Source organism: Populus euphratica, unplaced genomic scaffold, assembly GCF_000495115.2.
Source record: "Populus euphratica unplaced genomic scaffold, PopEup_1.0 scaffold684.1, whole genome shotgun sequence".
NCBI lineage: Eukaryota > Viridiplantae > Streptophyta > Magnoliopsida > Malpighiales > Salicaceae > Populus > Populus euphratica.
The window spans coordinates 14,392-38,058 of record NW_011500561.1 but is presented as its reverse complement, the minus strand read 5'-3'; the positions used below and the strand labels follow the sequence as shown (position 1 = coordinate 38,058).

The window sequence follows — 23,667 nt, the reverse complement described above, 5'->3', positions numbered from 1 at the left end:
ATGGTTGAATTGATGTGCAATGGAACTTTTAAAGATAAAGACCCTGATGAAGCAATGGAGTACTTAGACTTGTTAGCTGAAAATGCTCAAAATTGGGACACTGCGGGTACTTATGAGGCACCGAGTAAAACTCAACTTCACACATCTAGTGGAGGCATGTACAACCTTAGGGAAGATCATGACCTTCAAGCCAAGTTTGCATCTTTAGCTAGAAAAGTCGAGGCACTAGAATTGAAAAAGAGTGGTCAATTAAAATCTGTTGAAAACATTGTGTGTCAAATCTGTGAAACAAATGAACACTCAACCAATGATTGTCCAACCTTGCCTTCTTTTAAGGAATGTCTCCATGAACAAGCCCATGCTTTAAACAATTTTCAAAGGGCCAACCACAACCCATACTCCCAAACATACAACCCTGGTTGGAGAAATCACCCAAATTTTAGTTGGAAGAGTGAGAACAACAATACATAAACTTCACAACCACCGTTTCAAGCACACCATAATTTTCAAAATTCTCATGGATATGCACCTCCTTATGCTCCACCGCTCAGAAGAAATCTTGAGGAAACATTGCATGCATTCATTGAAAAGCAAGAGACAATTAATACTCAACTTGTTCAAAACATGACAGATTTTAAAGATACTCTTGCTAAATTAACATCTGCTCTTAGTTTCCAAGAGAAAGGTAAGTTTCCATCTCAAACACAACAAAATCCCAAAGGGCAATACAATGCAAATGCAAGTAGTTCCGGAAGCCAACACATGGATCAAGTCAAATGAGTCACTACTCTGCGCAGCGGTAAGGTTATTGAAAAACCCTCTCTTGAACTTTATGAGAAAGATAATGAGTCAATCTCTGAGGGTAAGGAAGGGGATGAATCTGAAAATTGCAAAGAAAAGACTGATTCTCTGCCAGCACTTCCATTTCCTCAAGCCATGACCAAACAAAGGAAAGTCAATCACAACTCTGAAATTTTTGAAATTTTCAAACAGGTAAGGATCAATATACCTTTGCTGGATGCTATTAAACAGGTTCCTTCCTATGCTAAATTTTTGAAAGATCTATGCACTGTGAAGAGGAAACTGAATGTGAAAAAGAAAGCCTTTCTAGCCGAACAAGTAAGTGCCATTCTTCAGAACAATAATGCTTTGAAATATAAAGACCCTGGTTGTCCTACAATTTCTTGCTTTATTGGAGAGCATAAAATTGAAAGAGCCTTACTTGATCTCGGTGCTAGTGTGAATTTACTTCCATATTCAGTTTTTCAAAGTCTCAATCTAGGTGAGTTAAAACCAACTTCTATATCTCTTTTACTTGCCGATAGATCTGTAAGAGTGCCTAGAGGAATAATTGAAGATGTGTTAGTACAAGTCGATAAATTCATTTATCCTGTGGATTTTATTGTCTTGGACACGGAACCTGTTGAAGCATGTAATTCATTTCCTGTTATTTTAGGACGTCCGTTTCTTGCAACCTCTAACACATTGATTAATTGTAGGAATGGACTGATGAAGCTATCATTTGGAAACATGACATTGGAGATGAATATTTTCAACATTTGCAAGCAACCTGGAGATGATAAAGATTTACAAGAAGTAGATCATATTGATGAATTAGTTTATGATCAACTTAAATCTACTTTAAGTAAAAATGAGTTAGATGAATCTGAAGATTTGCAAATGATTTATTCTAAGGAGGAAATCATGGATGAAACAAGCACCAAAAATGTTGATCCAAATCTTTTGTCAATAGTGACAGCAGATTCGACATTTGACATCACACCAATGGATGATTACTTTCCTAACAAATCCTTACTTTCTCTTAGTCCAATGCCTTGGTATGATAAAAATATCAATTTTCTTGCTTTAAGAGATTTGCCATCTGATTGGAGTACCCAAGACAAAGAAAAGTTTTTGAACGAAGTGAAGAGCTTTTATTGTGATGACCCTAACTTATTCAAATATTATCCTGATCAAATATTTCAAAGATTCGTTCCCGACAATGAGGTAAGTACTGTCATGAAACTTTGTCATTCTGAAGCATGTGGAAGTTATTTCTCGTCAAAAAAGACAGCTACAAAAATCTTTCAAAATAGATTTTATTGGCCCACCATGTTCAAGGACACACATGCATTCTGCAAAACTTGTGAAAATTGTCAAAAGATTGATACTGGTCAAAAAGTTTTGTTGCATAATTCTCAACTATATGCATTCCCTAAAGAGCTAAGATCAAGATGGAACAATTCTTATGGGGCCTGTGATATTGAGAATTCAATGAATGACAATGATTTTAAGGAAAATGGACATCGTTTGAAAGCTTACTTTGATAATTTTCCTAGTGAAAATGAATCAGCTGGTTTGAATGATCTTGTAGATAAAGGTTGATTATTTTGTTTTTCTCACATTTTCTTTTTTGTGTTTCTTTTTGAGTGATTTTTGCTAGTTTCTCTCACCCCGGTCAAATGGCGGACAACGGTACTCCGTGACTTAAGTCGGTTCTTTCAGTTTCCCACAATAACTGATATCTGTGTATATATTTGTGCAATTCTTTGAATCTCTCTTCCAATTCTCATTTGAAAATGGACACTAATCTTGAAAAATTGAAAAAGTATTTTCCCGCTCTGCCTTAGAATGCGATTACAAAAATTTACCGTGCTAGATGTGCAAGATTGAGATTATTAATGAATCATGGAATTCCTGAAGATATTCGTTGGTTGATTGAAGCAAAGGTCCGATTATCAGGTGAGTCCTCTAACTTCATTTCACACATGCCTGGAACAGGTAAAAGCACTTTTGCAAAGAAGCGTCGTGCAAAACGACTGGATGTCTGTCATCGATGTGCTAGATGGACTTGTAATACACAATGTCGTTCTTTAGGAATGGTATCTATAAACCGTGAAGATAAAATACAATTCATTAAGGATGGCCTGAGTAAGGAGTCTTTAGATAATCTTCTATTGACTCTTGAGACGCATCCTAGTGGAGATGTGCATCGTGTAATTCATGATTTATGGCCACTATTTCATAAAGAACATGATCGACTTAGTCTTGGGAATCTGAATAAAAAAGACCCTGTTTGCCAGTTTTTAAGAAAACTGGATGGGAAGCCTATCCCCGACCGATAGAGGACGTTTAAGCCGTTCTTGGACGTAAAACCAAGGGAAGATATGAGCCACAATCACAACTACCTGTACATACACATGCTTTTTCAAAAGTAAATAAATAAATAAAGAGAGAGAGAGAGAGAGTGTGAGACTCTAGCTGGCTAACATATAGGTGTTATGATTGCCTTTCTCATTTCTCATCTATAAAACCCTCTCTTCCTTCCTTTCATTTCTACTCAACCCATACATTCAACAAATACAGAAGTGTGTAGAAATGGCAAGTTCCTCAGGTCATCAAATAAGAAATATTTGTGTTTTGAGTGGATCTAGTCCTGGGAAAGAAAAGGAGTTTTTAGAATCAGCAAATCATCTTGGTCAGGTGCTAGCTGAGAGAAAGATTCATTTAGTGTATGGGGGAGGCAGTCTTTGGTTAATGGGAGGTTCATTTAGTGTATGGGGGAGGCAGTCTTGGGTTAATGGGAGGTGTGTCAATAGCTGCATTTTTAGGAGGTAGTCAAGTTTTGGGGGTCGTCCTTGAAGCTTTGGCACAAGGGGACATCATTGGAAAAACAATTGGAGAGGAACTTCAGGTCTCCACAATGTCAGCTCGAATGAATGCAATGTTTAACCATGCTGATGCCTTCATTGCTTTACCAGGTGGTCTAGGCACATTGGAAGAGATCTTTCATATTTCCTCTTGGGCTCAACTGCACATTCAAAGAGATCTTTCATATTTCCTCTTGGGCTCAATTGCACATTCATCATAAACCCATAGGTTTGTTAAATGTTAATGGTTATTATGATAAATTGTTGTCTTTTCTTGATCATGCTGTGGAACAAGAATTTCTAACATCTTCTGCACGACAAATCATAATCTCTGCTACTACTGCTAAACAATTGATTGACCAACTACAATCTTTCATTCCTGTGATTGATCCTTCCATGAGTTGCATAAATTGGTCATCTACGGGAAGCCGTAAAAAGGTTAGATTGGATTTGAGCCTTCATTTGTGAATTTTTGTGTCTTTTGGTTTTATTATTGTGTTTTGTTATTTCTTATTTTTGTTTTAGTGTGTTTCAGGTTTTGTCAGTGTTCGTTATTTCAGGTGATATCTTCTATACTCTATCTTTCTACCTTAGAACATTGAGGACAATGTCTCGTTTTGGTTGGGGGGAGAGGGTAATAGTTGATAAAAAAAAAAATGTTTTTCATTTCATAAAGCATGTGCATAATTGTTGTTACTAGGATGGCAGAGTAAAGGAGTTCTTTTGTTAAAGTGACTCTTGAGACGCATCTTAGTAATCATTCTTAACAAGGTCTATTATAATACTTCTTGAAATATTCAGGTTTACAAACTCTCGTATTGTTACCACTTAATTCTGCTCATTTACTTATTTAACATGTATTCTTAAACCTTAATTTACACACACACACTTTAACATATGATTGTGGTTTGCATATTGGATTATTACATTATTTATGTTCTTTTGTTAAAGGTAACAACTAAGGGAAAGGGATTGTATATAATTAAAAAACAAAAACAAAAAAAAAAGAAAAAAAAAGAAAAAAAAATGATGATAATAAAAATGTAGATAAGTTTGGTTTCGTAGCCTCCCTAACCTAAGCAATTAAGCCCGAAGGGGTGTTTTAACACCTAATACCCTAAAGTCAACTGACTTGGGAGATATTGGCCCAACGCTTGTTACATGGGTTGAGGAGAAAAGCTTAAGGGAATCAAACATTGCACAATCTACATATCAGTATCTACGACCTGAGTTACTAAGCTCGTAGGGGTGTCTTAACACCTAATGCCCTAAGACCAACTAGTCTGGGAGTCATTAGCTGAAAGCTCGTTACATGGGTTAAAGATGCATGATGTTTTTAAAGTATATGTATATAGAGTTAAAAAAAAATACAAAAAAAAGAAGACAAATAGTAATCTCAACTCAAGGAAGTTAACCTTAAACATTAGAACAAAAAAAATTTGTTTTCTTCCAAGAAAAGCCCCATAATTATGTGTTGATACATTGAGCACAAAAGAAAGGTTTATTAATATCTTGTTAAGAGGTATTGAGCAGATATATACATTTATTGAGAGTTTGTTTATCTGGATGGATTAATGGAAGTTAAATGATGAATACCTTGCTTTGTGAAATTTGCAAATTTGTTTTCTATTTTAACGCTTTGATTACTAGGGACTAGTAATAAGCTGGTTAGGGGGTGTGATTAGTACTTAAAAGTGCATTTTTATCATGGTTTTATATCATCATTTTGCACTTGAAGTATCAATAACTCCTTAACTAAAATATGTTTTATAATAATGTATCTAATAATATAAGATACCTATAATTTGTGGTAAATGTCTATTTTTAATGCAGGCCTATCACATAAATGAAAGGATTGATTGATGACTTGAAGAACTTAAATTGCAAGGATAAAGAGATGGCCAAACTTAGAAAAGAGATGTCGGTGCAATCCAAACCGGAGCATTGTTCGGTAATTGGGTCATATCTGGAGCTATATATCTCAGATTTAGGTCCAATTTATATGGATGGAAAGGTAAGACATAGGCCTACAACTTTCATATGGAGCTCAAGATCTAAAAAGGCCATTATCAAGTCCAAATTGTAGCAACAACAAAGAAGCCCGAATCTGTCTTCCAGCCCGATCACTGTTTGGTATTTTGGCCATATCTGGAGTTCTAGAAGTCCAAATGAGTTAAATGTTTTACACAAGAAAGCTGAGACAATTACCTACAACTTTCATGTTTGCAACTGGCTCCAATTTTGACGTTATCAATGACATTTTGGGCAGACAAGAGAAGATAAGGATTGTCACCAAGTCAAAAGTTGGCCAACCACTTATCAATTAGTCATCAAATCAATTGTTCCCAATTTTGGCCTATAAAAGGAGGCATTTGCCATGCATTTAGGCATCTTGGTGTCCATATCAAGATCATCCTCTTCCTTTCTCTCTTTGTATTTTTTGTAATGCTTATGCTTTGCTTTCATTATTATCAAGTTTATGCCTTTCATTTCCTTTCCTTTCCTTAGTTAGCTTTTATGTTCTTATTTTGTTTATCTATTTTGCTTTCTTTCATTATGTCTAGCTAAGTTAGTTATGTCAAGGTGAAAAGGTTACACTAATGGTGTAAGAATAAGTATAATGTAAACTTAATATGGACTTTAATGTTTGATACTAACATGTTTTATATTTGTTATCTTGTTCACTCTTTAATACTTTGCTTGTTAAATGACTAATCTTGATTTATGTTATATAACACTTGGTACAACAAATGCTTGGCACTTTCATAGCCCATAATGTATGGTATAACCGACACCTGAGCTATGAAAGGAACTTGATTTGTTGTTAACATAAGTTATAATCATGAATGCTTGACGAGATTTACAAGTATTAGCATTAATTGAATAAGATGACTAATGTAATCATGTTAACAATATATAATCTGATTGGAACCTCCTTTGTGTGTGGTTTCCAATTCAATAATAAGAGTTTATACTATACTTGTTTGATATACCATTAGTGGAACCTCTAACCTTGACATTTGTTATTATCATTGTTTAATCGTTACATTAATATTCCATCTCAAAGTTCTCATCTTCTTCTTCTTCTTCTATTTCTTTATTATTATTATTATTAGTACTACTACTACTACTACTACTACTACTACTACTACTACTACTACTACTACTACTACTACTACTACTACTACTACTACTACTACTACTACTACTACTACTACTACTACTACTACTACTACTACTACTACTACTACTACTACTACTACTACTACTACTACTACTACTACTACTACTACTACTACTTATTGTTATTGTTTATAATTTGTACAATTAACCTCCCTGTGGTTCGACCTCGGTCTTGCCGGGTTATTTATTACTTCGACACTCCTGCACTTGGGAGAAGACATTAATCTTTTAGTCGTGTCAAAAACCATTTTTCAGAAAACAAACACACTCATAGTTTAGATTGTTAGTTACATTTATCTTTATATTTTTAATTTAGTCATTATTACCTTTTATTTACAATTCTTGTTTGTGCATATAAAATCCAACTAAAGACAAATATGAAAAAATGAAAAAGAAAAAAACAAAATCATATGAGAAAAATTAGACTAAAGACAAAGATTATAAATGCTATCATGATAAAAAAAAAAATCAAAGTTTTTAAACTCAACTTGGCTTATAATCTACCTCAACACCAAGTTTTAATTTAGTCAATTTTCAACTTTTTTTTTTTAAACGCAACTTGGATCGGGTTTCAGGTCAGCTCATCAGCCTAAGTTTAATAACATAACCAAAAATTGTAAGTGTAAGGGTTACAATTACCAAACCAAAAGGTTACGGGTAACAATGACTAAAAACCCAAAACACAGGGACCAACATTGAATTTTATCCTATTATCTCACTCTTGTATCTTGAATTATGTTTGTAAACTCCTAGATAAAAATTCATAAGGAGATGGTATTGGATCAAGGGAATTTAAAATAAAAGGTTTATGTGTAATTTTAAAAAATAAAAATACAAAAAATGGTTGAAAAATAAAAAAATACAGGATTGCAAATAAAAATATAATGGAAGTGATGTAAGAAAAAAAGGCATGAGAATATCATGTAATGAAATGAGAATATCATGTAATGAAATTCAAAATAGCCAAACTTAAAATTTATGATGATAGGTGTTAAAAGCTGGAAAATATTTACAAAAAAACAAAAGATTACAAAGAAAAGATATACCGGAAAGTGATAAAATTGTTGTGTATGCATGTGTGTTGCCGGCCATTTGAAAGAATGGAAGAGAAAATGAGAAGATGTTAGAAACCTATAGAAAACCCTAAGAAAACAAAGAAAGTGAGAAAATCTTGAAAGTTTAAAGAATCAACACCTAAAAACATCAAATTTGCAAAGTCTTTGAACGGTAAGGTGGCGTTAAAGTAAGGAAATGAAGGAAGGAAGAAGAAAGTGTTAAAAGCTTGAATTCTAGTGCAAATTCTCCCTTGTTTCTTATGTTTACTAGGTAAAGATTCCTTTTTACTATGTGTAACTTTGATTTTTAACAAGATTTGGAATTGATTACTTAAGATTTTATTATATAAGTTAGGGTTTTACAAGATAAATTATTTATGATGGTATTTTTTTTGTTTGAAATGGTAATTTTGATCATGGAAAACATTAGTTGGTTTAAATAAGTTTTGAAACAACCATATGTTTTTTTATGGATAAAAGGGTGACCAAAAAGAGAGGATTTTAGATAAATTGGGTAAATAATTTGCACTTGTAAAAATGATATGTTTATGGAGAATTAAGTTTGGAGAGGCTACCAATAAAAAAAAAAGAAATTGAGGGAAATTGGGTAAATAATTTGTACTTGTAGAAATGATGTGTTTAGTGAGAATTGAGACGAGAATAGTGATTAAAATGACATTCATGAACTTATCTAGGTGTTGTGAAATTTTTATGTAGGAATAGGACTTTGAAATAAATTATGGCGAGATAAGTCTTGAATTGTGTTTTAATTATGTTGAGTGTAATTAATATTAATAAAAATATAGTAAGGTGAAGTCGAAATAAATGAATGAAGCAAAAACAAAGTTATAATCTTTAGGGTCAACTAAATTAAGAAATTTAAAAGCTTTGATAGTTGGTATTTTAATTACAAGAAATTGTAATTACTTAAGAGTACGAGAAGTTGTAAAAATTGAGAAGTTGTAAAAATTGAGAGGTTGTGTAATCATGTATTTTGGAGAATTCTAATTGGAAGATTTATAAAAATATTGACAAAGATTATGAATGTTGAATTTGTCATAAAGAACCAAGTTATGGTTCTCAAGGTTATGAGAATTTATGATAATGAATTAATCTTATTTTGATAGGGATACTTTGACAGCCATATCATAAGGTGAAATTCGTGTTGGGACATCACATATCACAAATAGATGCCTTACACTTATATTTTGTAATTTTTACACCAATAAAGTTATTAGATTTATTTTATTATGTTTCCTATATTATTATAAAAGGTCGTTAAATAAATGGGAAAAAAGAAAGAAAGAAAGGAAATGGATGGAAAAACCTAATTAACTGTTCTTGATATAAAAGCTAGTGATGTCAAAAGGTTCTTTAGCATTGGCATTATTAAATGATAAGTTATAGTATAATAAAGGACTTGATTAGCTATTCTAGAATTCAAAAAACTAATAATATTAATGAGTTACATTGATATCAATATTTACTCGACCTTGATTAACCGATCCTAATAAAAAAGACTAATGATGCTAAAGTGAATACATTGACATCAATATATTCCTTAAAGCTTTTGATTAGCTATCCAGGAAAATGGTAGCTAATGATACTTGTGAGATGGTGATAGCATTTTCTTGATTAACTAGATAATTGTTAATTATATCAATTTAACATTGATGTTAATAAAAAGAAATCACCCTAAATTATAAATATCTAATAATATTATGATTTTAGTGTGGGAATTAATAAAAGAAAATCAACAAATGATAGAAAATATTTTATTTTCAAGTTGAAATAAAGAAAAAAAAAGATCTTATAATATTTTTCAATATATTAGTTTTTATTAGTTGTTTAAATAATTGTATTTGAATGTTGTAGTTTTTAGGATCATCCCACTTGTGTAAGCGTAATTTTACATTATCTAACTTAGACTAGGTAAATTATGTATAATTTAGGTTTGTAAGGTATTTGTTAAACTTTTAATTATTGATTTATGAACATAATTTATCTTTTTATATCTGTATTCCTATGATTTTTACATATGTATGTTGATTTTTATTTTTCTTTGAGAATTTTATAATTACTATTGTGTAATTTGATATGGATTAATATAATATAATAAGTATAATTAATGAGATTTTATATTTGGAATGATTGAATAGAAATGAAACAAATCTTACTCAATAGCTTAAAATCTCCTATTATAGGAGAAACTTGCCAAAAATTTGATAGAAATTATAGTAATGTTTTTTTTTATATAAAAAAGTTTTATGCTGAATTTCTAGTTAAGTGCTAGACATGTGGCCCTTGCTTTATCATAGATGAAACAATAATTTTTTATGTAAAAAAAATAAAAGTTATCAAAAAAATAAATCAAAGTCTAAATTCATTGGTTAAAGTGGCAATTTAAATAATATGAAAAAATAAAACACAACAACAATAAATAAATTGACCAAAAAAACAATAAGAAAAAGATAGAAAGAACAATACCCTAATTTATCTAGATTATCAAACAATTCAATAATAATCTAACTGAAGAAAAACTATAACAAAAAGAGTCAAACTTAAAAATAAAAATCAACTTGAAAAAGAAAGAGGAAAAAACAAAGTGATTACAAGTGAATCTCCTAAATCTTATCTAATCTAAAAACCTGCAACTTGTTAGATAGACTTGGGTTCAATTAAAAAGTTTAAATATTATCTAATTTAATTTTGAATGATGAAATCGTTGAAAAAATACTAATAAAAAACTTAAAAAAGAAAAGGAGCATAAAAATATAAGCTTAAAATCTAATAAGAAAAAAACCAAATGAAGATGAAATTTGAGAAAAAAATCAAAATTATCCCAAAAAATTGAGAAATCATTAGTACTAAATTTGACATTGATGGATGAAATTGAGAAAAATAAATCAATAAAAAAATTATGCAAAAAAAAAATAGCAATTAAAAGAATTCAGACTAAATCCAACATAAAAATCAAATGAACTTAAATTTTCAGGGATGAAATTGTAAAAAAATAATTTATAAAAAAATAATTTAAAAATAGCAACTAAAAGAAACATCACCAAATTTGAACAAAAATTAAATGAAAATAAATGTCTGTGGTGAAATTGTAAAAAAAAAAAAACTAAAAAAACAATTCAAAACAAAACAACTAACAATTTAAAAAATGAGTACCAAATTTAAAAATAAATTTTAAAAATCAAATAATTAGGGGTGAAATAAAAAAATAAAACCCAATTGGAAACAATCAAATAAATAAAAAAATTACAAATAAAAAAAGATGAATTGAATCGAAAAAAAAAAATAATTTAAGAGCTGGTTTGATTTTTTGCATGGCCAAATCAGTATACACGCGACATTCAGGATGGGAGATGATGGTTAGATAAATTCAATAAAATATAAACAAATTGTTAATGGAACAGTTAATGCACTAGTAGATATCTTACACACGTTAATAATTTTTTTAATTTTTTTAATTATATAAAATAAAAAATGGCCCCAAGACCAATTAATAATCACAAATAAATCATAAAGAAATTACTACAAAGTCTCTGAATCCAAGGCTAAAAAATTAAAATGGTATGGGTTATGTAACAATTCCACTACTCAACCAAACATAAAAATACATCATTGTGATGAATTATTTTTTTTCCAGAGTTACATTCATCATTTTACTTTGCATTTAAAAACACAATTACTAAAATAACTCCACTCAATTTCCAAAAAACATTTATGTCATGAAAAAAAATCATCCTACTGGAAGCAAAGTGCAAGAGAAAATAATCAAGGGCGAATATAATAATTATATTATTAAAATAAATAGTAAATTATATTTTAGTGTACAGTAATACCAACATCAGCTTTAACTTTTTGTTAATATTCAATTTGTCTTCGAACCATGAAAAAATATATTTAAAAGTTGTGCTGTTACAATGTTTCTCATCACCATAAAAGCTGGAGCATGTCATCTCCTAAAAACAATTCAATTACACAGCTATCAAGGCAGTAATCAAAATCAACCAATCAGTGTGTTTTTTATGGCTACTGGGAATTTATACGGAAATTAATTTAAGGGTTTGTGGGGTAAAATGCACATAAATTGATTTAAATATTCATATTAATAATAATAAAAAAATCAACCAATGGGATATAAATATACAACGCACCTTCTCGCTTGATATTGCCCTCAAAATCGCATTATCTCTTCATGTTCTAAAAAAATGACATCCCGAATAATAAAAATAAAATAACTAAATATAAAATAAATTATAATATATAATTTTTAATAAATTAATATTAAAAAATAAAATTAAAAAAATAATTTGAATTAATCACATTAACATAATAAAATCATTACTTGAATTATAAGAGTAAGATAATCTAATATAAAATAAAATTTAAATTATTAAATTTTAAATAATGTAATTAAAATTAAAAAATAATATAAATCAAGTCAACTTACTAATGATATAATCTAAAATAAAAATAACCTCATTAAAAAAACAAAATAAATTATTAAAACTAATTCATAATTAAGAAAAACGATTAACTTGATAGTTAAATTGTGGAGGATGCAGTTGACTTGTCATTACCTCCACAGCAGCATACGAGAAAATATGACCAAAACTCGAAATCAAAAGAGGCAGATGCTACCAATAATTGTAAAATAAGGGCAACAATGAGCAAACCAAAGATATAGGGTGAAGATGACTAAGAACTCAAACAATAGGGACCAGTATTGTATTTTATCTCCTTCTAATACGTCTCATCACCATAAGAACAGGACCAATTCTTCTCCAAAAAACCAATTCAATTCTGCTTCTATCAAGGAATAATCAAAATGAAACTATCAGAGAGAAATATACAACGCACTCTCCCTCTTGATATTGCCCTCAAAATCGCATCATCTCTTCAGGTTCGAAATAACATTCAATTCCTTCTCTTTCGCAACCACAATGTTTTTTTTTTTTTTTTTTTTTTTTTTTTTTTTTTTTTTTTTTTTTTTTTTTTTTCATTTGTTTTAAATGTAAAAATTTATATTTTTATATATATTTTTAAATGTTTTGAAGGTATTGGATCTGTGTTCATTGGGTAGTTGCTCTCAGTTTTGGAGGGACTCATGTGGGTCCGATTCTATATGGGAGTCACTTACCAAACAGAGATGGCCTTCGCTTCATTCTTCTTCTTTCGACCCCAACACCAAGGTTTGAACTTTTCTGTTTTTAATCGCTTTTTTCTGTTTCTTGCAGCTATTTCTGTGAAAATGAAGCAAACCCAGTTTTAATTCTTCACCTTAGCTGTGTTATTCAATCTTATCAGTGAATTTTGTAATTTCAATCAGCTAATTCTGTTATTTATAGTGATACGAGTTGAAATGAAGCAAACTCTTTTATTGTTATTTTTATTCAAGCTGTGTTATTGAATGTTGCCTATGAATGTGCTTGTTGAATCTGTTAGTGATTCGTGTTAAAATGAAAGAAGCCCATTTGTTAGTTTTTCTTATTATAGGTGTGCTATTGAATAATGGTAATGGAGTTTTGATTAAAGCTTCTAGGTGCTTTAGTTATGGTGAAAAGGTAGTTTGCTTTATGTTGATTTCATTTCACAGTTTTTATTATCAGTGTACTTTTTCACTTTCTTTATGATTCAAATGCCACGGAAAAGAAAAGAGATTGCCTTCTTTGATAGAAGACTGTTGTGGCTGTGTATAAAATGTGACAAATTATTGCCAAGTATGCCATTGTGAGCTTGCTAATTTGAAAGTTGTGTGTGGAGGTAGGGGTGGAAAGAAATTTATATAAGGATGCACAGAGAGAAGGCAGGTAGTGCTGCCGAAGTAGTTGGGTTTGTGGAGCAATGTTCTCTGTCTGAATCAATTGATGTTGGGGACTATCAAAAAGCAATTGAAGATTTGAGTTCCATGCAGCTTTCTTTTGAAGATGTGCAGATGTTCCTTTTCAAACCAAAGCTTAATGTGCTCCTTAACTTGGTTGGCTTGCACTACTGCATTTTCTGCCTTGAAATGCCGGTAAGCCCCCCTGCACTCTATGTTCTGTCTAATTTAGCAAGTCAGTTGTTCCTTCAATTTAGAATGATGTATGTGGCAGATGATAGCATTCTTTAATGCCTTGGTAAGAAACCTCCTTTGGGCCTCCTTACCATGACAAATCACATTCAAGCAATCCCTTGTAAATGTTTAGAAAAGCCTGTCTATTGTACAAAGTTTTTGTACATCTGACAGCTGTGTGTCTTCAAGATAGATAGGGGACTAGAAAGTGATTCCGTTGCAGCTCAACTGTGGGCTTGGTCAAGTCAGTTCACCAGCTATGCAAGTCAATCTGCATTGTAGTTCCAAAACTTGATCGGGATATTATATTTGACAAGCTGCTAGCACAGATCAATTAGGCTTTGTTTGAGATTAATGTTGTGGCTTTCAAGAAATCTAGCCAAATAGAAGATCAAAGAGGAAAAGAGCTATCCTTAAGGCACTAGCCAGCATCAATAGCAGAAGCAGGACTGGCTAACTTGTTATTGTTAAATTGTATCCCGTGTGCATCAATATGTTAGAAGTGCTTTGCTTTGTATTTGTGTCTCACTGTTGGCACTTTTACCCTCTATAGGACCAAGATCTTTTCCAATCATATATGCTGTTTGAGTGAATGGCTCTTTTCTGATATTTGAGTATTGCGGTTGGCAGGCTGACCGTGTTATGGACACGCTGGTGGGCTGCAACATCTTAGAGCGTAAAGTGCATGTTAAATGGTGGAAGCTTGGCAGGTGGTTTTATGGCTTCCGCATGAGGGATGAATCTTGTTCTTGTTGGGTTTCTCTGGAAGATCTTCTAACAGGCAAAGGGGAAAAGGTCTTGGGTGTCCTTCACCGAGGTGCTGTTCACGAGGTGTTTCGCGTTGAGATCTCTATTTCAAATCCAACATCAACTTCCTGGTGTCAAAGCACACAGGGACAAGGTTAAGAATGTAAAGCGGCGGGCTTATTGCATGATATGTTCGCTCTCTTATTATAGTATTTCAGTGTACAGAAATAGAAGGTGCTCTTTGTGCTTCCCCATGCGAGATTTCTATTGCTGGTTACACATTGAACTCCCTGGTCCTGCCGAAGCATGCAAGGAATGGACTATGGGATGTGGCAAGTGATCAGTTTATGTTCATAAGGATTTTATGCCAGTATGTTGTATAGTTGATGTTTATGTAAATCCTCTTCTCCGTCTTCTGTGAGAAGACAGGGGACCGAAGCTAAATTGTACAAGTGACAAACATGAAAACTTTAAGCCCTAAACAGGTAATAAGTGTTAATTGTGTTTGTATACGTTCCTGTAGTTTCAAGTATCCATACCCTTTTAAATTATGTTGTTAGCCAAATGCTTCAATCATTAACCATGCACCAAGTCATGTTCCTCAAGACAAGACGAGTCTGAGACCAGAGGGGTTTGAATTATGTGATCATGAAGCAGCATCCCTTCCGTGCGATGTGGTAACCAACAGGGAAGGCTGCTGCAAACTTATTTAAGAGAGCTATATATCTTCACTCTAAAATTTGGTTGCAAAAGGTGCCGAGCATCTGGATCTAGCAAGTGATATTTTTTATCTAAGAATCTTTGGCATCCTCATCATGTCAGTTTGAATCCAGAAAATCGAAAGCAGTATTCAATTTCAAGTTTCCATGAGAGAAACGAAAAGCTATCAAGAAGGCCAGCAATATTGCTGGAAACATGTTGAGTAGAAAGGAAGAACTGATGATGAATCACAGTAAAATGTCTGTTGCTAGCAAGGACAAGAAAAGAAAAACGTAATCTAAAAGTTTCTAAACAATAGTAAACCAAATTTCTTATTCTCAACGAGCATCTGATACAAATTCATGTTCCCAGCTCTTGGAGGCCGGTTCCGCCCAAAGACAATGAAATAGATGAGGTGGAAAGCGAGGAGTCAACGACAACGATAAATAGCATAAGGAGTTGGCCGAGGTCGAGGTCGAGGGCTACAGATGATCATGAGAACAAAAGCTATGATAATCACCATGAAAACTTTTGTCATATCAGAGGCAGCATCATCAGATTCGGAGCAGCAGACCTTCCCCATTGTATACAAAGAATTTGATGAATGATCTTGTGTTCTAAGCCTCTTTGGAGAGAGAGGGATGGGATATGCAAGGCCATCATAAGTCACGGAGCGCATAAAAGACGATAAATTTTGCCCCAAGTCAAGTTGACTTGGAATTATTTTTAGTGGTTGGTCTTTATGGGTCGAGTTTATGATTCTTTTAGTTAACTAGTTGGTCCATAAAATAAACAAGGGATATTTACTTATAGCATTTAGAAACTAGGTCAGATATGAATATTGATAAACAAATAAAAAAAGGGGAGTGGGGGTGGTGTGGTGGGGCGGGGGTTTAGATGTAAATGGATGAAATACATTGGCTGGTCCTATAGTTTCAGTATATATATATATATGTGTGTGTGTGTACGCGTCTCTGTGATTTTGGTTTGATCATTATCATCCTTATACTTGCGATTCATGCATGGTTATGTCTGATCCTATAGTTTCAGTTTTTTTTTTAAATCATATTTTACTTTTATTGTTTTGATTTCTTTTTATCATATTTGCTCCTATGATTTCAATTTAATTTTATATATTGGTATAAGAATTATAAGAACGATGATAACTATGATCAAAACAAAATTATAGAGACAAATATGAATAGAAATCTAAAGTATAGGGACCAACCAAAGTATTTCACCCATTTATATCTAACCTACTGTCTTTTCTTTCTTTAATCAATATTCATATCTACCCTACCCGCAAATTGCTTTAAGTAAATAACAAGGTGCAATAGTGGCCTCCTTTCTTGTTCATGGACTCTTTGTGTTACCTTGTTGCAACTAGTTAATTACAATTATCAATATTTCGTGTCAACCATCTTTTTATAACTTGATAATTAATGCTTGGAGGATGGAGATGACCAGTCATTGTCTCCATTACAAAGCAAAGCAAAGAAAAAAAAAAAAAAACCCTTTCCTAACGCAATTCTTTAAAGTTTTGATTTAAAAGAATATTTAACTTGATTTAACATTTTTTCTATAATTGTATGTATTTTTTAGTGTTTTTTAATAATTTTGATATGTTAATATTAAAAATAAAAAATTTATAAAAAAATATTTTAACATATTTTCACAAAAAAAAAAGAGACAAGTTTGAAAAGCTTTGAACCACAACGCCATATAAAACACACAGTAATTGAAAAATGAAAAACGAGTGGCGTTGATTTTATTTTATGATGCGGTAGAATGCACCTGCTGTTCTTCTCCTCTTTGGCACTATATTTTAGTTCAAATGAAAGTGTATTTTATTTGCAAGACAAGAGATGAAAAACACAATGTAAAAGTTTCTAATTAATAGTAAACCGACTTGTTATTCATAAAGAGCAGCATCAAATACATGTTCAGGTTTCCGCTTCTCATTGCAGCTGCCAACCAAAAATAGTGAAAATGGAGGTGGTTTGTTGCCTTCAAATGTGAGGTAGAAAGCAGCTGCCCCAGCACCAAGCATCCTTTCCGTCACAACCTTGTACTTCCCGTCAGCTCTATGCCATCACATTACTGCTGATAGGCATAGCATCTATTTTGAGACACCAAGAAAATGAGCGAAGCTGGGGTATTTTGGCTCCCAACCTATCTCCTCGCGAGTCTTAGAGTTGTTTAATCTCTTGCCTAAAGGATCACTTGTCCCTGCATTAACGAGACATGTGATGTGCAAATTGCAGGTATAGTATTTAATTAACAACAATAAGAATCTCTGTCAAACAAGGGGAAAGAGAAGAAGTCATGACGGTTCTTCAGTCCATAACTCATCATAAGGAGCACCTGTAAAGGCCACAAACTTTTTGCTAAACTTCCCGCTTTTAGCGACCAAGTCCATAACTTCTTGCCTGCAGATTGATTACAGAAGAAGAAGAATCTTTTAAATCTTTTAAATTTCAAGACAGGTTATCTATCATCAACAGCAATTACCTAGATAATGGATGGTTGTCACAACCCAAGAAAATCCGGCTCCGAAGTTTCTTCTTCAAGATTGCAACAGTGAGGGAAGCAGCATCCTATTAAAGTAACAAAAACAAAATAAATTAACAAAAACCAAATCAACTTCATTGTTTTACATCACAAACAATAGTCATAGTGCAAAGACATGCTAACAATGTGAGGACGCAAGAGGGCTGCTGACAATAAGAAGAAGCACCATCTAAAGCATGTTGTATGACAAGAAATGAAAATCCTTTGAATCAATAAAAATGCAGAATCTGGAATGCAAATAACTCATATCAGACACAAAATAACTACAGCGGAGGAGGAAAACCAAATCAACTTCATTGTTTTACATCACAAACAATAGTCATAGTGCAAAGACATGCTAACAATGTGAGGACGCAAGAGGGCTGCTGACAATAAGAAGAAGCACCATCTAAAGCATGTTGTATGACAAGAAATGAAAATCCTTTGAATCAATAAAAATGCAGAATCTGGAATGCGAATAACTCATATCAGACACAAAATAACTACAGCAGAGGAGGATTACATGCATGACTGAAAAAAAATGTCAATTGTAAATTCAGAAGAACAAAGAGTTCGACCTCATAGTGAATAAGATTCAGGATGTGATCTGGACGAACTTCAATAGTACCCTTCTCCAACCAGTAAGCATGCGCACCTCTATCTGCTTTGTGTCAACAGTCAAGGTTAAGTGAATCCACCACAAATCTCTAAAGTTTCCATTTCAACTGTTTATGAAATCCACATAATTAAGGACTGAGAAGGATATATAAAGTCCTGCCAGTCTAATAGCACAACCACCGCTCTCTAGCACCACTTTTTCTGCTTTCAGAAGGACATCTGTTCTGGGGCTTCTCCCAATGGGCACTACCGGAGAGTCCTGCATGGAATATTATTGAGACTCAAGCAAAAATAGCATAGTTTCAAGTTCTACTGTCTTCACGGCCAAGGGCCAGAGAAGGCAATAGAGCAATTCATTTGACTTGTCAATAAGCCAAGTTGAGCTTTCATTCACAGGAAAAGCCTGTTTCTGAATATAGAGAACAAAGAAAAGGTAAGCATTGTTTCTAACAATAATTCTTCGATTTTATGCATACCTCATTGCACTGTCCATTGTCAAAACAATCATACGGTGCAGAGCTTGATGTAAACACAAAAGAACCATCCCCATTCCAGCTCAAGGCAGCTTCTCTGTTTGATCAATGGTCCGAAGAAATAACATAATCATTGAGTAACATCATGCTGCCGATCACAGATTTTAATGTCTACTTCCTCTCATATGTGTGCAACTCTCCATCGTATTGTATACCCAATTGTTCATACAAAGCAACCCTAAACTACCCAGGTTGACTTAACCAAGCAACCCAGTTTTAATCGAACATGTAACAAGGTGGATGCAATCAAAGCAAAGATAGCCCATCATTTTACAGTCACGAGAACACATTAAAATTCTGATCAATAAAATCTATGCAATCAGGCACCACTTTACATTTGCTTATACACAGTACAACTACATCCTTGAACACATCGAGCACCCATTTTATAAGCAACAAAGACACTAATCTTTATTACCTTACATCACCAGGATAATCGGAAGTTCGAGAAGGAGGAGCACAGAAAATGACATAAGGATACTGCTGTGATGCTTTAGTCCCTTTCAAAGATGGATTGATCCCCATTTTAATCAATTCATCATGGTGATCTGTAGTCACCGTCTGGCCATAAACTTGACAACCCGGATGTTCCTACTCAAAAAACATAATCCCATTAATTGCTGATCTTCAACACAACACAAACACCCAAAAAAAGAAAAATCACACAATTCTCCTTCAGTCCTAAGCATTCAAAGTCAGAACTAGAGACCAGAAAATAACAGATTGCAACGATAATGATGATTTTGTTAACCAAAATGAAAAAGAAAAATTACCTGGCGCCATTTCTCAGCGACTAAGCGACCAAGAACACCAGGGCCAACAATCAGCAAATCATTCTCCCCAACAAGACCAGAACTTGCTGTCTCCAACTCCTCATTTCTTGCACCTTCAAGAACCGAATCAAGAAAACACTAAGAACCCAACACGGCAAAAGAAAACTAAAAACAAGAAAACCCCGCCAGCATATACCTATAGTAGAGAACGCTGAGACTTGAAGAGGTGCTGCCATTGAAGATAAAGTTAGTTTGGTCTTAGACTTTTGGTTTTTGTACGAAGATAGTAATGAGACGGTGCGTTTTGGAGTGGAGAGCTTTGAGGAATGATGGTCAGCAATGCCAAGACTGCGAGGTCTGAGAGTTAGGCAACATCCGGTTATGGTATCCATTAAAAAAAGAAAAGAAAAGAAGATATTAAGGCGATGGGACTAATGGAGTTGCTGATTCGGTTTTATTGGGCTTCGAGATTTTAACGTCTTTTTATGTGCTTCGTTTTGGTTGCTGCGGAGGATTAGAAACTGGAAGGTTAGCGTGTCGTGGCTGGGGTAAAGTGCACTTCTTGCCAACCACGTTTCTTTTATTTATTTATTAAATTTGCTTGAAAATGTAAAACATTTAATTTGTCATATATTTTGTGTACTTTATTTAGTAGAAATTAGTTATGAAAAGTAAAGAAAAAAAAAATGTGAATCTCAAAAAGAGATTTGCAGTCGATGCTAGTATGGGAAGCCTTTATGAAGGTAGAGAAGTGCATCATCTGCCTTCTTGAATCTCCATTTTTGTATCATGGGTCAACCAACTAAGTCAATTACATGTTTATTCTGAGATTGTAATTATAATTAATTTTTAAAAATATTTTCATGTTTAAATATATTAAAATGATATTTTTTTATTTTTAAAATCAATACATTAAAAAAATTTAAAATATAAAAAAATTAATTTTTTATTAAAAAATAAATTTTTTTAAGAACATGATTTCCAAATATTCTCTACATTAATATAAAAGAGTACATGTTATAATCTGAATTTCTTCATATTTATTAATGAGTTAATTAAATTAAAGAACACTAGAGTATATTTTATTTAAAAAATTAAATTTTAATTCCATTAGATTTGATTAAATTTAATTAAATCAGTTTAATTGAGATAATTTTCTTTTTAATATAACTTTAACTTGAGTTAATTCTCAATAATCAAATTTTCAAGGTAATATTAAATATCAAGAAAAGTAAGCTAGGAAAAAACTCCAAAAACACATATTATGATCTTAAAACAAGATTCAACTGTAGGTTTCATTAATTCATTGATTATATATATATATTAATTTCTAACATTTGGCATCGCTATAGCAAAAGAAACATGATACTGTTACAATAGCTATAAAAATATAAGGACTGATTTATAATATAACTAATTTGTAATATACTCTTTGAATTATAAAAAGAAAGATCCTTGAAAGATTATTTTTCTCTTGCTATGTAGTCACCTTGAACTATTCAATAAAATCATGACTAAGTGATAAAAAGGTTTTTTTCCTCTAACAATTTTCTGAATTCGAACTTCAAGATTGGCAATAACATTTTTTTTTTTTTGTCTTTTGAACATATAAAATCGATGTAAAAGTTGATACTTGTAAACTAATAAAAAATACCCTTAATTATTGAATAAAAATACTTCTACCATAGAAAAAAAAACAAAAGCAAAATTAGATATATAAATTTTTATTTTAAAACTTGAACTTGCCTCGCTGATCAGTTCAAAACTCGACATATAAATTTTTATTTTAAAACTTGAACTTACCTGATTAGTTCAAAACTCGATTAACTTATAATTTAAACTAATTTAAATTATAAATAAAAAAAACTTTGATAACCAATTGATTCAAGTCTAACACAATTAAAACTTAACTTTTATTTCACTAATTTTTTTTAAAAAACTTTTAGTTGAAAATAATATTATTTTTATTTTTTATTTTTATAAAATAAATTAAACCTAATGAACCCTTTTAAATCTGACCCAAGATTTTTCTCAGATAAATTGAAACTTAGATTTTAAAACTATCATACATACAAACTATAGTTGAATGTAGTATGCGTCAACAACCGGATTGTTGATCAGGCAAGAAATGTGCAATGCATCCCATTTGAAAAAAATCAAATGCTTGGATATCTTCCCCGCAAGGAAGGCGAGTCACAATTCCAAGACCATGATAACTCTTTCAAGGTCTCCTCCACGTATTTAAGTTCAATGACACCATTTGTCGTGTTACATGTCTTGTGTGGTGTAAATGTGTGTGATTTTTTATTATGTAATTTAACCATTAATTTTTTTAATAAAAACCAAACATGATTTTTTATATATATAAATAATATGGGTTTGTTAGCTTAGTATTGATTTTGTTATTATATTATATCCTTTTAATTTCTTTTTTATACAATTTTTTAAAATATAATATTTTTAATATTTATAACTAAATTCTCACTTTATTATTTTTAATTGGAAGATATTTTTTTATTGGTTTGAATTTTTAATTTTTTTTTATTTTTATATATATAGTTTTACTTATCAAATAATTATCTTATTAGTCCATGTAAAATTTTTAACAACTGTTATATGATTTAACATACTTAGTTGAATGGAATCCATAAAAGTTTCATAAGGCAAATTCCCATAAAAATAAGAACACGAGCAAACATGTCATTAACCTATTTTTATTGGTTAAATGTATAAATGATTGACACATGATTTTTTAACTAAAAGCATAGATAGAAACATAGTTATAAAACCTATATTGGTTTAGCGAATCTAATTTTTTTTTAAAAAATCTTTGAAGAGAGATTGTTTTGATTTTTTTAAAAAAAATTAAGTTAATTCTCTAACTTTATAATTTCAGATTTTGTCCCAAATCAATTTTTATAACTATAAATAAAAAAATATAAATTTTAATAAAACTATTTTTTTATGTATTATAGAATCCATAAAAGAATTTGTACAAGAATAGAATAACAAGACACATAATGTTATGGGTTTCAAAAGACAAGGTTTAGTAACAATAGCAAAAGGTCTCTTAAATTTTATTTTTTTAGAAGTAATTAGTAACAATAGCTTTAGTTGTTAAACTACAGGGGGGTTGTGGGTGGCGTGGGGGGTGGGGCGCTATAATCGAACGGAGTAGCATGGTTAGGTAAGACATGAGCAATGCATCCCACTTGAAAAACAAAAAAAAAAAACTTGAAAATATCTTCCCTGCAAGCAATGCGAGACAAAATCCCGCGACGTAATAACTCATTCGAGGCCGCCTCCACTTGCTTCGAGTTCAGTAGCACCGCTTGCCGTGTTAATGTGTTGTGCAGGGTGAATGTGAGTTTCGATTAAGCAATTGAACCATTGATTTCAAGCAAGGTTTATCCTGATGGAGTTTATCTAATTGACTTAGTTAAACAGGGTGTTAATTAGGCCAAATTGCATCCAATTTCCTAGAATTATTGGTCAATGCCTCATTAAATGCTCAACAAAAACTCCTTTTTTAAATAAATTGTTTGTTTTGATTTAGTCAGTTTTTTGGTTATAAAACCGAAACCGAACCGAACCGGCTGGTTTTTTCAAAATTTTAATCGATTTAATCGGTTTCGGTTCGGTTCGGTTTTTTTATTTTATTTTTTTCAGTTTTTTCAGTTTAATCGGTTTTTCAGTTTTTTTAAACACCCCCGATAATAACTCATTCGAGGCCGCCTCCACTTGCTTCGAGTTCAGTAGCACCGCTTGCCGTGTTAATGTGTTGTGCGGGGT

At 31.9% G+C, this 23,667-nt stretch overlaps 2 protein-coding genes across 2 annotated transcripts; one reads left to right on the top strand and one right to left on the bottom strand.

Annotated features, from left to right (window-relative positions):
* Positions 1-12,641: 12,641 nt before the first annotated feature.
* On the top strand, positions 12,642-15,253 carry LOC105115394 (F-box-like protein). The gene is made up of 4 exons (XM_011012265.1): positions 12,642-12,803; positions 12,958-13,092; positions 13,668-13,916; positions 14,586-15,253. The coding sequence occupies exons 1-4, from the start codon at positions 12,729-12,731 to the stop codon at positions 14,859-14,861; spliced, it is 735 nt and encodes a 244-aa protein (XP_011010567.1). The 5' UTR covers positions 12,642-12,728; the 3' UTR covers positions 14,862-15,253.
* Positions 15,254-17,231: 1,978 nt separating this feature from the next.
* On the bottom strand, positions 17,232-20,417 carry EMB2799 (NAD(P)-binding Rossmann-fold superfamily protein). The gene is made up of 9 exons (XM_011012264.1): positions 20,072-20,417; positions 19,876-19,988; positions 19,521-19,693; positions 19,046-19,139; positions 18,718-18,828; positions 18,530-18,619; positions 17,913-17,998; positions 17,766-17,830; positions 17,232-17,630 (listed from the first exon to the last, which is right to left on the bottom strand). The coding sequence occupies exons 1-9, from the start codon at positions 20,265-20,267 to the stop codon at positions 17,521-17,523; spliced, it is 1,038 nt and encodes a 345-aa protein (XP_011010566.1). The 5' UTR covers positions 20,268-20,417; the 3' UTR covers positions 17,232-17,520.
* Between the last annotated feature and the right edge of the window lie 3,250 nt (positions 20,418-23,667).

Excerpts from the sequence above, each read along its gene's own strand:
- LOC105115394 (XM_011012265.1), top strand. The coding sequence starts at position 12,729 with ATGAAACTATCAGAGAGAAATATACAACGCACTCTCCCTCTTGATATT. Across the intron at positions 12,804-12,957 it reads AAATCGCATCATCTCTTCAG|GTATTGGATCTGTGTTCATT; the intron begins GTTCGAAATAAC and ends AATGTTTTGAAG. Across the intron at positions 13,917-14,585 it reads TTTTCTGCCTTGAAATGCCG|GCTGACCGTGTTATGGACAC; the intron begins GTAAGCCCCCCT and ends TGCGGTTGGCAG.
- EMB2799 (XM_011012264.1), bottom strand. The coding sequence starts at position 20,267 with ATGGATACCATAACCGGATGTTGCCTAACTCTCAGACCTCGCAGTCTT. Across the intron at positions 19,140-19,520 it reads GATTATCCTGGTGATGTAAG|AGAAGCTGCCTTGAGCTGGA; the intron begins GTAATAAAGATT and ends TTGATCAAACAG. Across the intron at positions 17,999-18,529 it reads TGAATCTTATTCACTATGAG|GATGCTGCTTCCCTCACTGT; the intron begins GTCGAACTCTTT and ends TTACTTTAATAG.